This window comes from Stegodyphus dumicola, chromosome 11 (assembly GCF_044657685.1).
Source record: "Stegodyphus dumicola isolate Sdum_Otavi_A_Nest chromosome 11, ASM4465768v1".
Classification (NCBI taxonomy): Eukaryota; Metazoa; Arthropoda; class Arachnida; order Araneae; family Eresidae; genus Stegodyphus; species Stegodyphus dumicola.
This window is the reverse complement of record NC_140778.1, coordinates 136,112,833-136,136,048: the sequence shown is the minus strand read 5'-3', so window position 1 is coordinate 136,136,048 and position 23,216 is coordinate 136,112,833. Positions and strand designations below refer to the sequence as shown.

The 23,216-nt window shown below is 33.5% G+C and overlaps 1 protein-coding gene across 4 annotated transcripts in view; it reads right to left on the bottom strand.

Annotated features, from left to right (window-relative positions):
- LOC118183815 (NBAS subunit of NRZ tethering complex-like) overlaps positions 1-23,216 on the bottom strand; it is a 255,307-nt gene that overhangs the window by 164,565 nt on the left and 67,526 nt on the right. For all 4 annotated transcript variants that reach the window (XM_085827241.1, XM_085827243.1, XM_085827242.1 and 1 more), the window contains 5 exons: positions 22,154-22,305; positions 16,016-16,183; positions 12,488-12,566; positions 7,831-8,072; positions 6,080-6,157 (listed from right to left, as the gene is read on the bottom strand). In XM_085827241.1, coding sequence (XP_085683367.1) covers positions 6,080-6,157; positions 7,831-8,072; positions 12,488-12,566; positions 16,016-16,183; positions 22,154-22,305 — 719 coding nt within the window. The remainder of the gene's footprint in view (positions 1-6,079; positions 6,158-7,830; positions 8,073-12,487; positions 12,567-16,015; positions 16,184-22,153; positions 22,306-23,216) is intronic.

Below are 23,216 nucleotides of genomic sequence, written 5' to 3'. Positions count from 1 at the left end.
TGCACCTAATTTAAATATATGTATGTAATAAATATTTTTTTTTTCAATTATGGGTCATTCTTTTTTTTTCTGTTAAAAATCACCAAGGTGGTAGCAACATAAGTACAATGAAACTAGCACAATTTAAGTTTCATTAAGAATGGCATCATCATTCCTTTAACTATTTTAAGGATTTGTCATCAGAATTTTGTGGCACTTTTCTTTTGATGCTTAATGAGGAATATTTTTCCCTCTGTTGCTTTCAAAAGCTGTGATGAAATTAAGACAAGTTAAAAAGCAGGAGATTTAGAAGCTTAATGTGCATTTAGGAAATGCAATGAAAAATTAGGAATATCTTGGCAAAACCAGGTGAGCATGCAGCTCTGGTTACATTATTTATTTTTTAAAGGTTATTACACTTTTAAAAAATATAAGAGATAGAATAGTTACATTTTCAAAGAGAAAGATGAAAAATATGGTTCATTTATAGGTGGAGATGAAAGCTATGAACTGATAAAATTTATCTGAAAATTGAGTTATATATTTAATACAAGTAAAACAAAGTTTACATTAATTTTTCATTTGATTTCTTAAATAATATGACCTTTTTAATATTTGTGAGGATAACATTTGATTGTTTACTTTCCTGTCATTTTATGTCATTTCGTAAGCTTTTGGAAAATGTTTATATTTCTCCTCACCATTTTTATTATTCTGACTTCTTAAGATTTTATAGATGAGTGATGATTTTGGAAAAAACACTTACGTGCACACACACACATATGTATATAGGGAGAGAGAGACAAAGAGAGAAATAAAAAAATTGAAAAATATTTTACTACATCATATGTTTATTTATTTCCATTTTATTTTTCCTATATTTAACTACAATTTTCATATATAATTCTGCATTGCATTTAATAAATATAGCCTTATTAACCATCCCACTGACATATACACCATATATTTAAGAGTTCCAAATGATTTAATTAAATCATCATGTAGAATCATTAGGATTTTTGAAGTAGGAACATGAAAAATGAGCAATGCCCTCACTGGGACTTGAACCTGGACCTCTCAAATATGAGCCAAGTGTGCTACCATTACACCATGAAGACATGCAGAAAGGACGGAGAAAATACCTTATATACTCTCCTATTTGAAAGACGACTGAGGGTTAGAGGATCTAGTTGCCAAATCCTGGTGGGAGAAGAATCATCATTCACCAACTTTTTAGTTCGGGAGCTACTGTAGAGTAATTAGTTTATTTTGATGCTGGAGATATGAAAAATGAGCAATGCCCTCACCGGGACTCAAACCTGGACCTCTTGAAAGTGTGATGAGTGTGCTACCATTACACCATGAAGGCATGCAGAATGGAGGGAGAAAATACCTTATAATCATAATATTTAGGGTTTTATTTATTTGACTTTGGCAAAGCTCACTAGGGCTATCCACTCGAGGGAAGGGATAAAACACACTAGGGCTATCTGCTTGAGGGAAGGGATAAAACACACTAGGTCTATCTGCTTGAGGGAAGGGATGCCTTTGTACAGGATTTTCTAATAAAATATTTACATATTTAAATGTTTTTAATTCATCCATTTAAATATTGTTCATTTGTCTAAATTGCCAATACGAATGCAAATCATTCAGTTTTCCATTACATCAGTCTTTCCCAAAGTGGGCGATAATGCCCCCTTGTGGGCGTTTGAGACCTAGAGGGGGGCGTTAAGGGGCCCAGAAAAAAATGGGGGCCGTTGACGTGGATTAGGGGGCTGATGGTAGATTTGTAATTAGATTTACTTTATATTTTAAATTTCACTAGAATTAAAACCTACTTACTACACAATAACGAATCCTTAGTTTATATTTCTACCCTGTATGATGGTATAAAAACTTAAAATACTTAACATAGATTTCGTAGAATAGCCCGCACAAAGAATATGTATTGTTAAGAAGGAAAGCTTTGCAGCAGCAGGAGTGGCTCCCTCCGAACGAAAAGCGACACAACTGCACATGCGTGAAATATCTGTCGCCAAAAAGCGTCGAAGCTGATGTCAGAGTTCGAACAGGTTCGACGGTCACGTTTATTAAGAATTTAAAGCCGCGTGACTCCATTTTTTTCCCCTACATATTGACAGATATAAAATCAGACATCAGAATGCGATATGGATAATACAAGTTCAACTAGTAAAGCAAAAAAGCACGAAAATTCGAGTTTAAATTATTGCGAAAAGTCAAAGAACGATTCATCTTAACTCGTATTCCTCAATTTCCTGTACACGTGGCGAAGGTGGAAAATCTCGGCCAGGTACATCATAAAGGGGGAAATTCTAGCCAACAGGTTCCTTCGCCAAATCCCTTGGCGAATTGTCCCTCTTCTTTCTAGCAGCGTAGAAGACAAACTGGTTTATATTACGTCTATGAAGCCTTTCCTTCTTTATATAGACTTTTTTTGGCCCGCACGCCATATGCGCATACGTTGTAAAATGACGAAAAGCATACAGCTGTGTAAATGCATGAATCGCCAAATGTGGCAAACATTCCGGGGGAAAAGACTAACTGCGGGAGCAGGTGCACTTATGATGTTGTGCTCCGTAAATGTACTGTCCGTTTTCGTTTGGAGAAACCTTCAGCGCTTTTACGCATGTGTCAGGTCTGCTTCGAGTTCATCAAAATAGGGTTGAGACAAAAGAGAAATGTTTACTTAACATGCGTGCTTCCGAAAAACCGGTCTGAGGAAAAAGTCCATCTCAGCGAATTGCCCCTTTTCAGAATAGAATCATCGACAGGTGGCGGTTTTGCAATACAAAAACGGACTGTACGTGGTATCAATCGGCTGGTTCATCGATACTTGTCCTAACTTGCTCAGTACAATTGAGCGTCGAAAGAGATAAACGAGTTTGTGCATGTTTGTCTTATACCTGTCGGTGCTTGCTGTATTTAAATTCTACATAAAAGCTCATAATTTTTCTTATATTTTCATTAGTGGTTTCGCGCGCTATCTTTAAACGAGTATTTAAGTTCAACACTTTATTTACATATTTTTGAAAAAAAAAAAAAAAGCCATGTTGCAAGCAAAAAAGAAGAAACGGCAATACAGTGCAGAATATATTAAATATGGATTCATAGAAAACTCGACAAACCCATCTTTGCCTTTGTGCCTTCTTTGTTCAAAAACATTTTCAAACGAAGCGATGAAGCCTTCAAGACTTCAAGATCATTTAAATAAAATGCATCCAGATAAGAAGGACAAAATTTTTTAAATTTACAAATTAGCCTATTTTCAAGATCTGGGAAAGAAGCATAATGCTCAGCGAAGTGTATTGAAACTTTTTGCGATGGCTGCTAAGCAAGATGATGACGGACTTCGAGTTTCATACAATATCTCTCTGTTAATTGCTCAAACAGGTAAACCACACACCATCAGAGAAATGTTAATTTTGCCGGCGATAAAGAAAGTTATAACTACTGTGCTCCATAAAGCGGCAGCAGATATAATTCGAAAAATTCCTTTGAGCAATAATTCTGTGCAAAGATGAATTGATGAAATGGCTGAAAACATTGAAGAGTCATTGTGCAATCATCTGAAGACTAGTCAATTTTCAATTCAGTTGGATGAGTTCACTTTACCAACTAATGAAGCATTGTTGTTGTCTTACGTGAGGTTCATTAAAGATGAAAAAATACGAGGGCCATCCAGGAAGTAGATTACGTTTCCGTCTGTGTCCGCTAGGGGCGGGGCTAGCGCGGCCATCTTGGGGTCAGAGCGTTGCGCAGCTCAGTCTGCATCTAGCCGTGCTAGTGAGAGGTTCGTGCTGTGCTCCGTTCAGATACTGTGACGGTTTGAAATGTCTGCGTTAATTGAAAATCCCGCGAGCTGCGAGGTGCGCTCAGTAATAAGGTTTCTGACTGCAAAAAACTGTAAACCGATAGAAATCTATCGGCAGCTTCGTGAAGTGTATGGGGACAACATTATCACTGAAGGTGGAGTGCGTCAGTGGGTCATAAGATTTCAAAATGGCCAAACCAATGTTCACGACGAAGATCGAAGTGGGAGACCCAGCATAGTGACCGCCGAACTTCTCGAAAAGTCGATGCTAAAGTCCGTGAAAATCGAAATTTCACAATAACGGAACTTTCTTTGAGTTTTCCACAAATTTCGCGAAGTTTGTTGCACGAAATCATCAGCAAAAAGCTTGGTTACCACAAGTTTTGTGCAAGATGGAAGGCAAGAAGAGGTAACGAAGTGGTTGAAGGCGCAGGCGGCCGAATTTTTCGACGAAGGAATTTCCAAGCTCGTACATCGCTACGATAAATGCCTTAATTTGTATGGTGACTATGTAGAAAAGTAGTATTTGAGTGTGGCTTTCATCTGTATATAATAAAATTTGTTTCCTATACTTTGTTTATTTTTTTATTCCAAAACGTAATCTACTTTCTGGATAGCCCTCGTATGTCAAGAACTTTTATTTGCTATTTTATTGAATTTTTTTATAAAAACAAAATTCCTGATGTGATTGCTATACATTGCGTTATACATTGACAGCATTTAGTTGCTAGAAATTTAAGTGAACGACTATTTCAATCATTGCAACATGTCATCAGAGCAGTCAATAAAATCCGAACCAACTCTTTAAATGACAGATTATTTAATCAGCTTTGTGTTGCTAATGATGAAGATTTCAACAGATTGATCTTTCACACAGAAGTGCGTTGGCTATCAAAAGGAAATTGTCTGACTCCTTTTTACAATCTGTTTGACTCTGTCATAGAGTTCTTGGGAAAACAAAGATACAGCATTGCGCGAAAACCTCATCACATCAAAGAATGATATCACATACCTGACAAACCTTTATACATTGTTTAATGATATGAATCTCCAACTTCAAGGCGATAACTTGAACTTAATAAAAACAAAAACTATCGTCGCTGCTTTTGTAGCCAAGCTGCTCTTACACAAGAAGAATATCGGCATACGTGAGTTCCATAATTTTCCCAATTTATCAGTATCCTGCAACAACGACAACTTGCTCGTCTACGGCCAACATTTGGAAAATCTTCACAGTGATTTCATTGAAAGATTCCAGGACATTTTGACAGACTTTTAGATCCTTTTTCAAAAATCAACATAGCAATATCACTCCAGCTGGAAGAAGAACTTATAGAACTGACAACGAACGAGGAAATAAAAAGCAAATTTAAAAATGGCTACCAACAATTTTGGCTACAAAAGTCAATTCCGCAGTTGTACCCTGGATTGTGGTCAATCGTTCAACAATTTTTGATATCATTCCCATCGTCATATTTGTGTGAACGTGGATTTAGCGCTGTGACAACGCAGCTTACTAAAAAGAGAAATCATTTGCAAGTTACCAAACGCGGTGACTTACGACTGTTTTTGAGTAAAATCGAACCTGATATCAACAGATTAGATTAGTTTAAAAACTAAAACTGATTACCTATATATATTGTTTCTTTTAATTTGATTAAAATATATTATTAATATTATAAAGTTACGTTTTAATTGCTCTCACTGGTAAAAATTTCTAGTTTAGAATGTAAGTTTAAACACCAGAACCGACTAATATAGCCCACTATAACTAAATTAATTAAAGTAATGAAACTGTGGTTTTTAAGTTTTAGGAGTGTACAAAAAATGGGGGGCAATGAAAAATAATTGATTTTCAAAGGGGGCGGTAGAAGAAATAAGTTTGAGAAACACTGCATTACATCATATATCTTAAAAACAAATTTAACAACTTTTCCTTTTGACAGCCAATATGCGACTTTTTTGGGGGGGGGGGCGACAAGAAAATCATTTTTTAGAAGGCACTAGTAATACTTTAGAACTCCTATTAAGAACAAATATCTCTCAGCACAAATAGGCATTTCATTCAGGAAAACAAGTATAAATTTCTGGAACAAAGCAACATATGTAAAATAGTTAACAAATAATGTTACATTAAAATACATCATTGGATTTTCATATTTGCAGAGTAATTAATAATAAGCCTTTAATCTGATCTCTACAAATTCTTACATCCGCACAAATTTCAGTATTATTATACATTCAGCATGTGAAATTATCTTTTACCTCTGATACTTTGTTTCACACCAGTCTGGTTCTCGGAGTTGATGCTCATCCCATGGATAGAAAATCAATTCCTGCTCACTGCAGGGGGGAAAAAAGAACCATGTTTGAAATTGTAAATGCCAGAGGTGATGAATCAAAATAACATTCTTCTAAACACACATGCACACAGATACACATAAAATAATAATAAAAAAAAAAGTCAGAAAATTAAAATAGAGCAAAATTCCATTATCGGATATCTTGCAGTTTCAGTTAATTCAAACAAAAACTAAAATTTTTCAAATATCTTGCATAAGAATAACAGTTAAAAAAAATTGGCACTTTTCAGCAAATTTAAAATATAGTTAGTCACTGTTAGTTTCAAATTAGATGATTTGAGATTTAGGCTAACTCAAACAAAAATCTGAAATCCTAAAATCATTTTAGTTAAGAGGAAATGGGAACAAAATTATTCATTTTAATTAACTGTCTTAGGATTTGATTCATTTTTATGTTCTTCCCTTCCCCCTTTTCTTCCACTATGAAACATGTACCACTAATAATATATTTTATTACTTATGATGGTACAACTTTTATACAAAGTGTCATTAAAGTGATATGGATGGTAACCACCTCAAGAACTGCACTATTATATTAAAATATATTGCACACAACTCTACGGAGGCTAATTTTTAACCCTTGCTTTCTTACACACTCATCATTTTATTGAGTTACTTGCCGACTCATGCCGAAAACAGGTGTAGGAATAAAAAAAAACTTTTACACAGAAGATTTAAATGAATGTTCAAACTAAAAGTAAAGCAGTGTTCCTTTTAGTATATATATTTTTTATTCTTCTTTATGTGGTACGACATTTAGAAACTTTGAGAACTGCTGACTTAACCATGTACTTGGATGATCGGCATTAAAGTGAATAAATTATCCTATTTTAAGCAATATGATCAGTAATTTGTAGTAAAATACTTTTTGGCATCATTTGAATTTTGATCACTCACTTTTATTGCAAGTTAACTCTGACACTCAAAGATCCAAAAATTGAGTGGGCTTCATCACATTGAACCATCAAATACAATGGCACTGCAAAGAATGAGTCAACGAGGTCAACACTATGGACAGATCACCTTTATTCTCCAAAATCAACCCCTTGTACTCATGGATTTAAAGTCTAGTGGGCTGCAACGCACTGCATCATTATCATCATACACCACATTACATAGCACTAAGTAAAATCTCAAGTCTGTTGCAAATAACGCATTAATTAGTTCTCAGCCATGGCTTAGAGGTTTAAAGGCTCATGAACCAAAGATTGAGTTCCATTATAATGCAACATCATAAACAATTTCTAGATCACTGCAAAAGATGATTCAATGAGGGTTAACACTCTGAATAGGCATCTTCATTCTCCAGCTCTGGAATTCATAAATCAGAACTAAATCATCTACCGTACTGCACCATCATGATATACAATTTATGACCATTATAAAGAATGCATCAATGGCATCAACACTTTGGACAAGCATTTTTTTTTTTTTTTTTTTTTTTTTTATCTCCAGTTCCAGTATTCATGGATTAAAGGTTGAGTGGTCTTCCATATTTTGGCTGAGTACTCCAGTCAAGTTATAAACCCAAATAAATTTTTTTCTTCCAAGTTAGAGTACGCATCTTCTGTTAGTATGTTTCTAACAACAAATGTTTCCGGACCAGATACTACAGAAAAAATATTTAATATAATATGGAAAACAGACACTTACTTGAACAGTGGAAGCAAAGATTGGTATTCCAAAGGTGGAACAGTTTCTGGAAAATTGCTCAGAATGTTTAGTCTATGAGGCAGAGTCTCAGATCCATTGTAGGTGAAAAGTGTTGCTACTGCTTCCCAGTTGGAATTGCAAGCAAAATGGATTGCAGCTTCCAAACCACACTGGGATCGGAACTGTTTGAAAAAATTATGGTCAAATTGTTCATCGGCGAGCATGGACCCTCCAAGGATCATCTAAAAAGATATATAAGGACTTTGATAAAACTTTTATATTTTTAAATGCATAAAAAAGATGGCGGATTTAGCTTTCCAAGATTTTTAATGTGTTGTATATAATTGATTTATCTTATGTTTTCCGATATTGATTATTTTTATTTCAACACTAGATTTATAGCATATAACAGGGAAGGACAATATTATATATTACACAATATATAAAATATATTACATAGAGTTTGTGCCAAAACAGAAATTATGTCACGTGATTGGTACAGAAAACAAGTTCATGTAGAAGAGGTCTCTTATCTCACTTCATTGACATTTTAAACTGTGCATCTCCATCCAGTGGCTTTCTGTTGTGGCATGAGCACAGTCAAGTATAACAAGAATTTCCCAGAAAGTGGTATTTATTGATAATCTTCCTAAATGAATAAAAGTACTTTTTCTTTCTTTTTTTAATTTTCTTTCCTCACCCTTTCTTTAATCAATGTGGAAATTTTAGTTTTACAATAAAGTTATCTTCACTAGTTCTAATAGCAAATATTGATGAAGAAGGATAACATGCATGGCATCATATAGTAAAAAAATAATCAATGACATTCAATACTTATCTATGGGCATGAGTTTTAATATTACTGATTGCATCTACTGTTGAACTGAAAGATAGTGAACAGATAGTGGTGTAAATTAGCAGTGAAATTATTAAAACATTATGATGTTGCCGGTGCTTCTTTTGGTAATTGTGGATATTTGTAAAATATTTAAACTCCAAAATGCCTACTAAAAATGTAAAGTAGATTCAAAGTGCCATGCTTTTAAAGATGAATGGAACTGCAAATACCTTTTTTTCAGAATGTTCTTCTAACCAATCGCAAACAATTGTGGCCCGGTGACAAGGCGCATTGTCATCCATAAAAATCCCATCGTTGTTTAAGTATGTGAAGTCCACAAAAGGCTGTAAGTGATCTCCAAGTAGCTGAAGGTATCCATTTCCAGTCAATGATTGGTTCAGTTGCACCAGAGGACCGAGTCCATGCCATGTAAAAACAGCCCAGACCATTATGGAACCACCACCAGCTTGAACAGTGCCTTGTTGACAACTTGGGTCCATGGCTTCGTGGGGTCTGTGCCACACTCGAACCCTACCATTAGTTCTTACCAACTGAAATCGTGACTCATCTGACCAAGATACGGTTTTCCATTCATTTAGAGACCAACCGATATGCTCACGAGCCCACGAGAGTCCTGCAGGCGATGTCGTGCTGTCAGTAAAGGCACTCGAGTCGGTCTTCTGCTGGCATAGCCCAAGGAAGACAAATTTCGCCGCACTGTTCTATCGGACACATCCCTCGTACGTCCCACATTGATTTCTGCAGTTATTTGATGCAGTGTTGCTTGTCTGTGAACATTGACAACTCTACACAGACGTCGCTGGAATTGTCCAGCAGTGTTGCTTGTCTGTGAACATTGACAACTCCATGCAGACGTCGCTGGTCTCGGTCGTTAAGTGCAGGTGGTCGGCCATTGCGCTGTCCATGGTGGGATGTTATGCCTGAAATTAGATACTCTCGGTACACTCTTGACACTGTGGATCTTGGAATGTTGAATTCCCTAACGATATCCGAAATGGAATGACACTTGCGTCTAGCTCCAACTACCATTCTGCGTTCAAAGTCTGTTAATTCTCGTCGTGCGGCCATAATCACATCAAAGCCTCTTCACATGAATAACTTGAACACAAATGAAAGGCCTGCCAAAGCACTTCGCATTTATACATTTTCTACGCGATACTACTGCCATCTATATATTTGCATATTGCTATCCCATGACTTTTGTCACTTCAGTGTACAATCCAGATAAAAGTAAAAGCTTTCAATGACAGAGTTCATTAACTAATGCATACTCCAAATTTGTGATGTTGAAGCCTGGTATTGTAAACTTATCTCGAAAAGCAATCCCTTCTAGATTCAAAGCTATCAATAAAAATCAGATGTCATAACTAAAATTACAGACTGGCAACTTTAAATTCTGCTCCATAGCTATGGATGAAAGCACTGACAGACAAGTTAATGTGCTGCAGTTTCTCAGTGTGAGGTGTGCAAATGTAAAATTTCAGGATACCTACATGTGGAAAGTACAAAATTCTAACTTTAGAGACAAAGGTAGAAATTTAGAGAATGGCGAATGCAAAACCAAGTTAGCAGCTGACTATGGAATTTTAAAAAGTACCTTGTCAACTTATTTGAAATACAAGGAATCAGTTTTAGATTCATGAGAAAAATCTAAATTGGTGAAAGGAGGAAAACACATAAGAAATGCCTCACAAGAAGATCTAGAAAAAGCTCAACTGCTATGGTTCCAGGAGGCTAGATCCCCAATACAAAAGCATGGATGACACGAGACATCTTCAGTAAATGGTTAAAAGGAATAGATAAGCAGTTTTTGAGGGAAAAGCATAAAATTCTCCAATTTATGGATGATGCAACCTGCCACAATAACCACCCAGAATAGAGTTCCATACAAGTTGAATATTTGCTACGAAACTCATCTTGAATGGGTCAAGCAATCATTCAGAATGTTAAAATAAATCATTCTTTTCTTTAAACTGTGGTGATTACTCTGCAACAGCTACAAATGATCTATATGTCACATGGTATGCTGTTAAAGAAAGCACAATTAGTAACTGCTTTTTGTCATGCTAAATTCATGTATGTCGAAGAGATCAATCATATCGAAGAATGTGAAGAAGATGACACTGATACAGCTTTTGCTGAATTCAAAAAAATTAAATGTGATAACGCTACTTTACTTTTCTGATTAGGTAAGGGTAAATGAAGACTTGGAAGTCTGCGAAAAACTGAGTGATGATGACATAATAAAAACTATCCAAGAAGATGAGAAAGAAGAAAACTAATCAGATTCAGAAGAGAATGCACACAGTGTTAAGTGTCCTAATTACAAAACCATAATGGACTCTATAAAACTCTCAAAGCATTTATTTATTCAGACTGAACCTTCCTACTTCAAGCGAGGAAGTTGGCTGAAAAATGTAGGCATTATAAACAAAACCAAACATCCATTTTACAGTTTTTCCAGAAGTGTAATTCATATTTTTAACTAACTAAAGTTTAATTTCCACTGCATAGCTTCTCCATAATTTTATAATTAAGGCAAGTCTTTGTTGCTTTTTAACATGTTTAATTTTAGATAGCTTAGTATAATATATTTTCTGGGGTTATACCATACTAGGATATTTTTCTTCTTCAATGATACACTTTTAAAGTTGTATTTTCTGTTAGCATCAGATAATTTGAACTTTTTTCTGAGAACTTTTGCATTTGAATTAATAAGTATCCACTAAAAGAGGTTTTGATGAAAACTTTGAAATTACCAAGAAACTGGCATGCATGTAGTCATTAAAGGGAACTATAATGGCACATGATATTTTTTGTGAATTTCTCAAAAGGCTTTCAACTTAGAAAGTACCTGCAAGAAACATACATAATATTACAACCGATGCAGCACCCAATATGACAGGGGAAAATATGCATTTCTTGGAATATTTAATCAAAACTATCCCCAGAACAATGTTGTCTTTTTACACGGCATTATACATCAAGATGCCCTGTGTAAATCTGCACTGAATGTGAAACCTGTGCTTTCTGTGGACTTTGTGTTTTTCACAGATCTTCTTTGTCTCGTGAAAACTTGAATATCAAAATGCAAAGAAAAAATCTAATGATAATATCTGGGCCCATATCAGAGGCTTTCAGAGGTTTTAAACTAAAACCTGATCGGTTTCCCAGGCAGCTGGCTAAGAAAGACTTGCCTCTTTTCCCGAGATTAAATTCAATATCCTCAGTGAATGTAGACATGCTTGAGTTATGAAGATGGCCTGAGAAAACTGCATTTTGAATTTGAAAGCAGATTTCAGGATTTCAATGCCATTCAAACAGAACCAGATATTTTCACCATGCCTTTCAACAAAAATTGTGAAGCAGTGAGGGCAGATAACAATAATCTAAAGCAGTTGTTCACAGTATTCCAAAATTAGTTTTACAAATTGTTATCAAAAACAAGTTTCTAAATTTAATATCCCATGTCTAGAAAATTAGTGCTATGCCTGCTAATTTTTTTTTCTTTTTGTTTTCTGGCCTGCTCCCAAAGATGTTTGCCCATCACTAGTACATAATAATAGTAATAAATGATCTATATCAACATCCATGCCTTCATCAAGATTCAAACCCAAGCACTTTGGTACAGTAGTCAGTGTTTATAATCATTATATATCACTGGGTGATCTCACTTTTTTTAGACTTTAATTATAAAAGCATTATATATAAAATATTAAATATAAAAGCAGTATGAAAAGGGAAAGAAGAAGATAAATTTATTAAAAAATTCTAGTACAAAACAAATAATCAAATTACCTCATACATCATCAGCCTATCCAAATATGTTAGAAGCTTCAAACGACATTGGCAAAGCTGTTTCTGTTCCAGAGTGAGCCTTTAAATAAGAAAAATAAAGCATCAGACAAAAATACAAACTAAATTACTGCACAATGTAGTATGCAGTAAACTAGTTCAAGATATACAAGTGTTTTTTTTTTTTTTTTTTTTTTTTTTTTTTTAACTGATAATCAAAAATGGCACTTAGGTATTTCCTAATGTATCACTAACAGTTTATTACATACTTTTGGTAAGGAAATACAAGTTGGCATCAGTAGATCGATTAAATGATATATATTTTACAAAAATTCCTTGGAGGTGTTGTCTGGCAATTGCACCAAAAGAATCATTTAATTTTTGCAGTTTTTCTTTTTTTCCAGTGACTTTGCTCAAATCTATTCTCGGCTCTTATAATAATGCTTTGTCAGTAGCTGTTAACATTATATTTCTATCATACACAGTTCATTGCCTGAGAATATAATATATATGTGTATGTGATGTAGTAGTTTTTGTGGAAGATGAAAAAAAATGAACTTATTGATCATAGTCAAATTGGTAATAGATATGACACACATGCAGATAGTGTAATTGATGTCCCTAACTCTTAGAAGAAAAATAAAATTCCTGGTTAATCACAACATGTATTTATCTGTAGTACAAAATTTTTAAATCACTTCTTACATTTTTTAAACAATAGAGAAAAGGCATTTTTACTAACTGCAATTGTATTTGTAAGCCAGAAAGTCTTTGTTTTAATCTTCAGCAGTGATTGCATAAAGATTCTGCAGTGTAGAGAAACTGCAGGGAAAGAGAGACATAACATGCTGCGGAGTGACCGAAAATGGTTCAAAGTGTATCCTTGAAGCAGGGAGGTGTTTAATTAAAAACTATGAATTTAAATGCTTATTGTCAATTAGTTCCAATTAAGTTTAATTATTTTGTTTTACATTTTATATCTTATATATTTCCTGCCTTTAAGGAGAAAATGGCTTTTGAGAAGAAAGTTACTAAAGAAAGAAAAAGTGTTTATATTATTTACAATAATTACAACTGCAGTGAGAAATGCTTCAGGGACATACCATTGAGGTTTCCCTAAGCCCCATCTTTGTTTCATAAAATTTCCAATATTTGAATGCAGAAAAACACATGGAAATATAATTTAGAAATATAAAAACAAAGTATTATATAATTTGAAAATGGAACTTAATTTCAGCTTGATAGTCTCTAAGACAGATAAGATAAGTTTGTAAACATATGGAAATATTGTTGAAACATTTTCTCCGAATGTCTTGAATTTGAAATATCTACCATTCAGAGAGTTTAGAGTTCTTGAAAAGGAATCTGAAGAACATAACATGAATTTTACAGTCAACTGAAAGTTTCATAAAGCCATGTGTCAATATAAAATCAAAAGGTTACTAATATATAGCTATAATACAAAATAGTATAAAACAAATTCAGATTTTGTTGCTATAGAGCTATGTAATACTGGATGTACTGTAAAGAATTTCATGGCCATAAAAAGTACATACAAACCTTGATTTTTAAATACAATACTAAAAGTTAGTTACCTTGCATATGGAATGGAGAGTTTTAGGTCCAATTGTATTTAAGCATCCTACAGCCATCAGCCAAGTAGATATGCTGATTCACTTTACAAGAATCTACCCACTTCAATCAAAGTTTATTATAAAATTGTATTATATCATCTAGTTTTTGGTGTATTAATTATTACATTGCTCTACAATAAGAATATGCAATTTTGTTTTATAATGTGTAAATAAGTACTGATTTTAATAGAATTTCATGGCTATATAATTGAAATATTTTGATTTTATATTGATTATAACACAAATTTGCTGGTAAACATACCTAAAATAATTCTTACATTTTTCGACTTAACTGTTCTTTTAAAAGTATGTCCACTTCACTTGGAGTTATTTACAAATCACTGGCAAGTAATTGCTCTGAGTACTGTAGAGACATTACTTTTTTTTTTTTTTTTGTAGCAGGAGAAATGAAAAATTTGCAATGCCTTCGCTGGGAATCAAAACTCGGACCTCTCAATTACATGCTGAGCATGCAGACCACCACACCACGAAGGCATGGGAAGAAGGCGGGAGAAATACTTTATATACTCCCCCTTTTAAAGGGCAACTGGGGTTTTTAGGGAACCCAATCGTCAAATCCTGGGTGAGGAGAATCATCATCCAACACCATTTTAGTTCGGGTGACACTGTAGAGTCATTAGGTTATTTTTTAAAGCAGGAGTGAATGAAAAATGAGCAAACGCCTTCGCCAGAAATTGAACCACGGACTTCTGGAATACCAGCCCAGCGTGCAGATTACTACACCACAAAGGCATGCGAAGAAGACAGGAGAAATACCTTATAGTACAATCAACTTACATATAAACAAAGATTTAAAATTGTTAAGGTAAACTTATTTAAATACAGCAAATACCATGAGAGTTAACTGCCTTGGAGGACATTCTGCAGAAAACTAGCTTGCATTTATTATGCACATAGGGTAAATCATGAAAACCAGCCAACATTGCAATGCTTACACATTTATTGTTTTATTGACCGGTGTCATACACCAGTACTGACATAATATATGTTGTTTATCATTAAATTATACTTTCATACTCATGTCTGTATCATTATTTTTTAAACAACGCATAAAAAACACATTCTATTTGGGCATTTAATTATCATAGTAGATGTATCCGTGAAAAATTAAATTAGCAACTTTTATGAGAAACACGTTTCTTCCAGTATCAGCTTGAACAGGATGTTTCTAGCTGTAACTTTTTGGAAACAGTTGCATTAAACAATCTGTTTCATGTATGTAGCCACACTATTTTACAGTGCTGGAGAAGAAATTGCACTAGTGCCACTGTTTCACATATGAGAGAAAGGAGAGGAACCAATCAGAAGAAAGTTCTGCTTTTGAATAATATACTTTTGAAAGGCTTTTCCTTTATACTTTTGGAAGAAAGGTGTTTCTCAGAAAAGTTTCTTATCAAGTTTTGCAGCAATAGGTCTGATAAAGATTTTAGGGCGCACTAGCAATTATTTATCACATCCTCATATATTGTCTTTTTATACTAAAGTGAAAATGCTTAAAATTTTTGTAACTACTTTGTTTCCCTGTACTTCTTATAGCATTCAAGAAGAGACCATTATTTTCTGAATTTTGCCAGTAGGAACACTGCAACTAATTTCATCTTATAAAGCATAATACTATTTTTCTAAAACTAGATATTACATTCAGAGCTGTAGCTGGCTTTGTTTACCAGTTATTCAGACAACTTTCTCATTCATCCTGCATATTTATGCTCAAAAGCTGTTTAATAGCTGAAAATTCTATGATTCTGTTTGCAAAAACTTGCGCATCTTGTGTTCTTCTAATTACACCACAAAGCATGTGGAAACGAGGTAGAAAATATCTCATATAAATAAATAAATAACTTATTTATATTAAGTAACACTATGAAAAACTCACTTTTTAAAATTAACCTGCTTCAAAAGCTCGTCTCTTTTCTTATTCTGCAACTTTTTTTTCACTTCATACATATCATCTTCCATTAAATTAGGGGAGCCAAAAGAAGAAGAAACATCAAAACTAGCATCATGGTCATCTTCATCTTCATAAGGACTGCACAATATGAATCTAAAATATAAAATATTTTTTTAAAATGCGCAATTTGGAAACATTGTTTAAAGATGTGCAAGGAATCATACATTATCACATTGTTATTTTTTACTCATAATAATTTATATACACGATTTTCCTATTTCCGCTCTTCAGCTATTTTTGGTAAAAATATAATGCAGCTTAATACTGCTGCACAGTATGAGTTCAAACAGACCTTTAATAATTGTGGCAGATTAGCAGGAAGAAATTTAACACATTTTTTAAATAAATAACAGCTATAATACCTTAAGAAGGGGAGAACAGATATATTACAAATTTTCCTAAATGTGCAAAGAATATAAAAGATGACCACAATCATTTGTAAGGTCAATAGCAGTAATTACCAAGCAGGAGTTCAATATAACTGAATGACTTAGAATGAATAAATGAATTCATTTTCAATTGAAATGTAGCCCATGTACATAGAATTGCCTATACACTTTTAAAAGGCTAAAAAATTGCTCCTACATTTTCCAGAAACTTTCAGCCATATTGTTGACAAAAATTGTTGCTAAGGCCCATGCAAAAGATTTCTACCAGTATTTCTGGCTCTAAGTGAGGTATATTTATAAATCAAACATCAACCTATTCTAAATTGCAAGCTTTACTCCAAAATACATAAAAATGAAACACCTTTAAATACAGTACGTGTCCATGAATTAGATTAAATAAAAATATACAACAAACTACTATATAAGAATACATTAAATAAATTAATGAACAAAACAACATGTAACACTACAACTTAATCAAATAAAAATGAATATTCACAATGCTTTTGGGAAGGACAGGAAAATATACACATTGTTATTTAAGAAATTACATAAAAAAAGCAAATGATTTTATATTTACATTAGTTTTATTCATGAAAAAAACAGAATTCATGTAATTATTTTCAACAAATTTTTCACTGCATATGAATGATAAAATTTCTTTATAAAAGATAAAATTTTAATGTATCGTCTCCCTCATCAAATTTAAAGTTTTTATAAGAACCAAATACATTTATAGCTATTTGTTACCAAAATAAGCCTTTTCTTAAAAAAAAAAAATTAAAATAAAGGTACTTCTACAGTGCTTAAGTTTACTTGGGAAGTGATGAACAATTCAGTGAAGTTTTACATTCACTTGCTGTTGATTGATCCAAATTGCGCATTTTAATAAAATCCATATTGCAGTTTGATCACTGATTTAATTTACGTCTATTCGAGGGGGGGGGAATTATCTTTGACATTCATCACTTGCTCGACAGCTATTTCGCACATGCGCATAAGGCTGTATGGATGCCCTTCTTTGGTGTAGCAGAGCCACTGCTGCTTTGGCTTAATGTTACAAATTCTTTGATGAAGTAGAAAAAATCACTAACACATGTGTGGGCATAAACTGACTGGCTTCTAATCACACTGTCAAAAATAGAATTAAAAACAAAAAAGAATTTCAGGTGAGGGGGGGATTGGTGCTAGGGCAAAAAACTCGTATAAGAATTTTGTATTTTTTCTTATTGGTGAACCCTGTTATTTCAAAACCAAGTAAAAAAAGAGTTAACTGCACTTCAATGCAGGCACATTCAGGAATGCAGACGGGGCTGTTGGACAGATAAAACTGATTGACACCTTTGTTCTTTTAATATCTAGCTACATAAAAGGAAAAAGCGAGAGATAAGACTTATAACTTAATTCCTCTACATTAAGACTCAAGTATTATCTTGATACTCCCATATTTTCCATAGCACTTTCAATAAAAATATATTGTTATCAAATGTACTATTTATGTATTATTTTTAAAGAAATAAAATACAGTCAAAAGTCGTTAATTTGGACACCCATAATCCGTCCGAAGGGGAGGGGGAACGCCACAGCGCGCAATGAATTGGAAGTTGAACTGTCAGCAGTATCCTTATCTTCAGGGCAGATGTTTTCATTTTATTTGGCTTATAATTCCTTACTAAATGTAGTATTTCATCTTGGTGTACTCCGTCTTTGATATGATTTAAATCATATTCCTCGTCATTATAATTCACTTCCGATAGTGAAGAAAGAGACTCAGAGGTTATTGAAAACGAAAAAAATTTCGATTGACAAATTAGTCGGTATTCTCGACACAGCAATTACAGGACTTGAACAGCGGAACTTTGTAACTGAACAAGAAATTTTGTCTGTTTATAGAATTAAAGAGAAAGTATTATCACATAAAACAAAGCAACTTAAACAACTTACATTGAAAGAAATGTTTTATAAAGCAAACAAATACATATTAAGTTTTTTTTTTTTTTTTTAATTTTGATACCCTTTAGATCAGGAGTAGGCAACACGGCGCTCCTGATCGATTTTTAATGCGCCCTCGCTGGACTAATGTAAATGTATGATAGCCAGAGCGATTTACTTACTCTTGTCAAACGGCAATATACAGCAAGTACTGTCTGACCACGTATTCCAGATCTATGTAAACATACAGTTTGGGGAGGAAGTGGGCACATCTATCAGTTATGTAGGGGTGAGTGCAGTAACCCGGTAGACACTAAATGTCTCCTGACCTTCGATTTCACCCACACCCCTTCGACCTTCGAGAGGGAAAAATACCTGCGGTTTTCGCCCACTCACCCCTTCAATTAAACTGACCCATCTTGGCCCTCAGCCAAACTGCTCTCGCTAGCATGGTTAGACAGTAGTCAGTTGAGTTTAGGATTGTGCACAGATTAGCAGTTTGCTAACCTTGAGCGTATCTAATAACACGCATGTATTTTTTGTTAGTGTGTGATCGTATTTTGAATAGACGACGCGTAGACCGTGCATTTAAAACGACCAAGTAATCCGAAATAATTCTTTTCTTTCAAAACCCTTCATGGATAAATGTAAAAGAAAAAGAACATATTATTTTAACAATGAATGGGAACATCTATATTGTTTCGTTGATTACAAAGGGAACTGTATTTGTTTGTTGTGTAATAATAGTGTTGCGATTCCCAAGAAAAGTAATATTGAACGACATTTTAACACCATTCATACTAATTTTGATAGTGACTATCCAATGAACTCTGAAATTAGAAGAAAAAAAATTATTTCTTTAAAATCTTCAATAACTAACCAGCAAAATTTTTTTACTAAACCACTGCAACAACATAAAGCAGCAACGATCGCGTCATATAAAATATCGCATTTGCTAGCTAAGAATAAAAAAACCATTTACAGATGGAGAATTAGTGAAAGAAGCCATGTTAGAAGCTGCTGATTCACTTTTTGAAGAATTTAAAAATTAAAAGGAAATAGTTTCAGCTATAAACACGGCAATTATCAGCACGAACTGTTACTAGAAGAATTGAAGTAATTGCGGAGAATTTGGAGGCAGAATTAGCAAATGATATGGAAAATTGTATTTTCTTTTCGCTACAGATGGATGAATCGGCAGACGTGACAAATATATCACAATTAGCAATTTGCGTGAAGATGGTATTTTCTGATTTTACAACAAAAGAAGAATTCCTTAAAGTTCTGCCATTAAAGGGAAGCACCAGAGGAGAAAATATCTTTTCTATTTTTAAAAAGTATATAACAGATGTAAAATTACCTGTACAAAAGTTATCGTCAATTACAACACACGGGGCACCAGCGATGACTGGTAAGAAAAAAGGATTTATTGCCTTATGTAGACAGGATTCCTTATTCCTGAAATTTATTTCTTATCATTGCCTCATACATCAGGAAATGTTATGTGCAAAAACAATCGGTTTTCAACACGTATTTACGATAGTAAGAAAAATTATTAATTCCATAAGATTGGGAGCTATGCAACACAGATTGTTTAAATTACTTTTAGAAGATGAGGACGTTCAGTTCACAGATCTTCTTTTACATACTGAAGTGAGGTGGCTGAGCAGAGGTAAAATACTTGAGCAGTTTATCTTGCTTTTGCCACAAATAAAGGAATTTATTGCATCAAGAGGCAAATTTTACAAGCAATTAGAAAATAAGGATTGGCTAATCGACCTCGGATTTCTGACAGATATGAACGGCAAAGTTGAATGAATTAAATTTAAAAATACAAGGGAAAAATCAGCATATCGTTGACATGATTAGTGCAGTAAATGCATTCAAATGCAAGTTAGTGTTGTTGAAATCCCATCTAATGAAAAAAAACATTATCACATTTCACAAATATAAAATATACTGTTGAGTTTAAATTTGAATAATGAAAATTTTACTGCTACATCATATTTAGAAATTATAGATAAGCTAATAGAAGAGTTTTCTTCTAGATTTGAAGATTTTGCAGCATTAGAACCCATTCTAAGATTTTTCATAAATCCATTCAATGTTACTGAAGATGATGTCCTTGAAATAGTTTCAGTGTATTTCGAGCTTCATAATATCGAAGACCTAGAATTAGAAATAATAAACTTGCAAAGTGATATTATTTTAAAAGCGCATAGTAATGATAAAACGTTTTGGAACTTAGTCAATGAAAATAAGTATCCTATTTTAAGGAAATGTGCGCTAAAAATTCATTCATATTGTGCAACACGAGTCTTTGTTCTCAAATATGAAATATTTGAAATCAAAATACCGAACAAAGCTTAATGACTCACATTTAGATAATTGTTTAAGGACCGGGAACTCTAAATATATCCCCAATTACAAGAAGTTAGCTGAAAACATGGACACCCAAGTTTCACACTGAATTATATGCATCATTATGTATGACACCAACAAAATAAAGTTATAAAAAATCTGTTTTTTTTTTAATGCCTATTTATACTTGTTGATTATCTGTAAAATATGCGCCCTTGGTGATTTTCAAATTTAGTATTGCGCCCTTAAGGACAAACAGGTTGCCGACCCCTGCTTTAGATCATAATTGTTCTTTATTTTCCTCATTATATATTGTGCAAATAAAAGAGCATGGATGCCGCAAGCGTTACTGAATGATTGGTTTGAAAATCATTTTATAGAGGGTCGGCAACATTTGAATTCAGTTGGTTTACCTGATGATGCAAAAAATAGTCCTGATTGTGCACAATTGTTCGGCTCATACTTCCCTTAAAGTTTTAGGGAAAGATAATGCAATCGTATTATTCTTTCCTCCAAATTGTATGTGCGTCATTCAGCCTATGGATATCGTAGTAGTGTGCACACTGAAATGCAAATGTAAAGTACCATCTGGAATCTTTTAAATATTTTAGCATAAAATCTGCTGTGTGGAGCATCGCAAGGCTGTGGGAGGATGTGTCTCCAGATACTTTTAAAAATGCCTGGCATAATTTATGGCCAGCTATCATATTTCATGATGAGGACGATGAAGATGATAGCCACAAATCTGAAGGTTTTTGGATATCACAAACCAAAGGTGAAATTTTCCAGTTAATGGATTTTGTAAAGTTAGTCGGAATTCTCGACACAGCAATTACATGACTTGAATAGTGGTACTTTGCACCTGAACAAGAAATTGTGTCTTCATATAGAATTAAAGAGAAAGCACAAAAAAAACAAAACAACTTACATTGAAAGAAATGTTTAATAAAATAAACAAATAAATATTAAGCTTTTTTTTTTTTTTGTAAATTTTGATACCCTTTAGATCATAAATGCTCTTTATTTCATAAATCACGATTTCATATTTTTAATTAAATTGTATAATTTGTGGATGCCCTCTTACTAGATTTAAAATGAAGATCTAATATCCAGAAAAACCCCAACTCTGGAATGTCGAAGTCCCGACGAGTCTGGATCTCAGACTTTGTACTGTACTTTTTTTTAAGCGGAATAACACTTAAGTAACAAGAAAAATAAAACATAACTTTTTATTAATGAAAGAAGACATTTATTTTCAAATTAAGAGCATTAAAATTTTACATCGTTCTGTGCATAGTTAGAGGGAAAAGCATTTTCTATGAGGTAACTTTTATATACTTTATGCTAGACAAAATTTATGAAACTAAAAAAATAACTTTACCTGCCATGATCTTCACCTTTGCCAATAGCAATTAAAGCCTTAACATCAGTTCCTTGTAAACCATACAGGAGTAATTCTTTAGCAGCTTCAAAACTTTCAGGGACTCGCTCAAGACATTCATGCAGAACCCAAGATCGCTTGGTTATTTTACTCTAAAGTATAAAACAATACATGACAGGCAAAAAATAGTTTCAATTATTTTCTTTTTTAAGTACAGGGCTAGCATAAATGATTCATTCATTTTGGAAAGGCTACATTTTCAAAAGTATTACATGTGTCGGGGGACATTTACTCAAGTAATTAGTAAATTTTACTACATGGATTGCTTTTCACTCAAAATTTGTATTAGCGAAAATGCTTGATTCAGAATGAGTTCTTTGGTTCTAAATCACTTCACGAAACTATTTGGCCTGGCTTGATTTGCCGGTTTGGTATGGCCATTCTTACTTGAGTAAAAGACAAAACACCTTCATATTTATTAATTATTGTTCATTGAATGGAACTTGGTTTGTTCCCCTTGAAAAGTCAACTAATTTCTGATCAATAGCGACAATTATTTGCTTTTAATTAATTTCTTTTTCAAAGTTTGAAATTTTGTTACTCATGATTTAATTCAAGTCCCCATCAAACATTTTTAATAATTTACATTCAAATTACTTTAAAACACAATTTTTAAAATTAAACTTCCTACATATGGGTTCACTCTTTTTTGATACTTCTACTAAATTTATATTAGGAGATAATATAATCAATATTTCTTTAGTAAATAAATTATACATATGAAAGATATATAAAAGTACCACAAACTTACCAAGTTTATACACCCTCTACAAATAATACATATGTATCCGTTTGGTGACATGATACCCATCTAGGGGATAATCGAGCTCATTCCATACATTTTGTAGCATAGTCCTATCAAATGTCTGCACTGCAGCACTGGGGCGTTCTTTGAGCTCCACAAAGGATTGTAGTAGTAGGAGTACGTAAACAAGGTCCTTTATGTGCCTACATAGAAAGAAGTTGCAGGGCATTAAACCAGGGGATCTGGGAGACCAGGGGA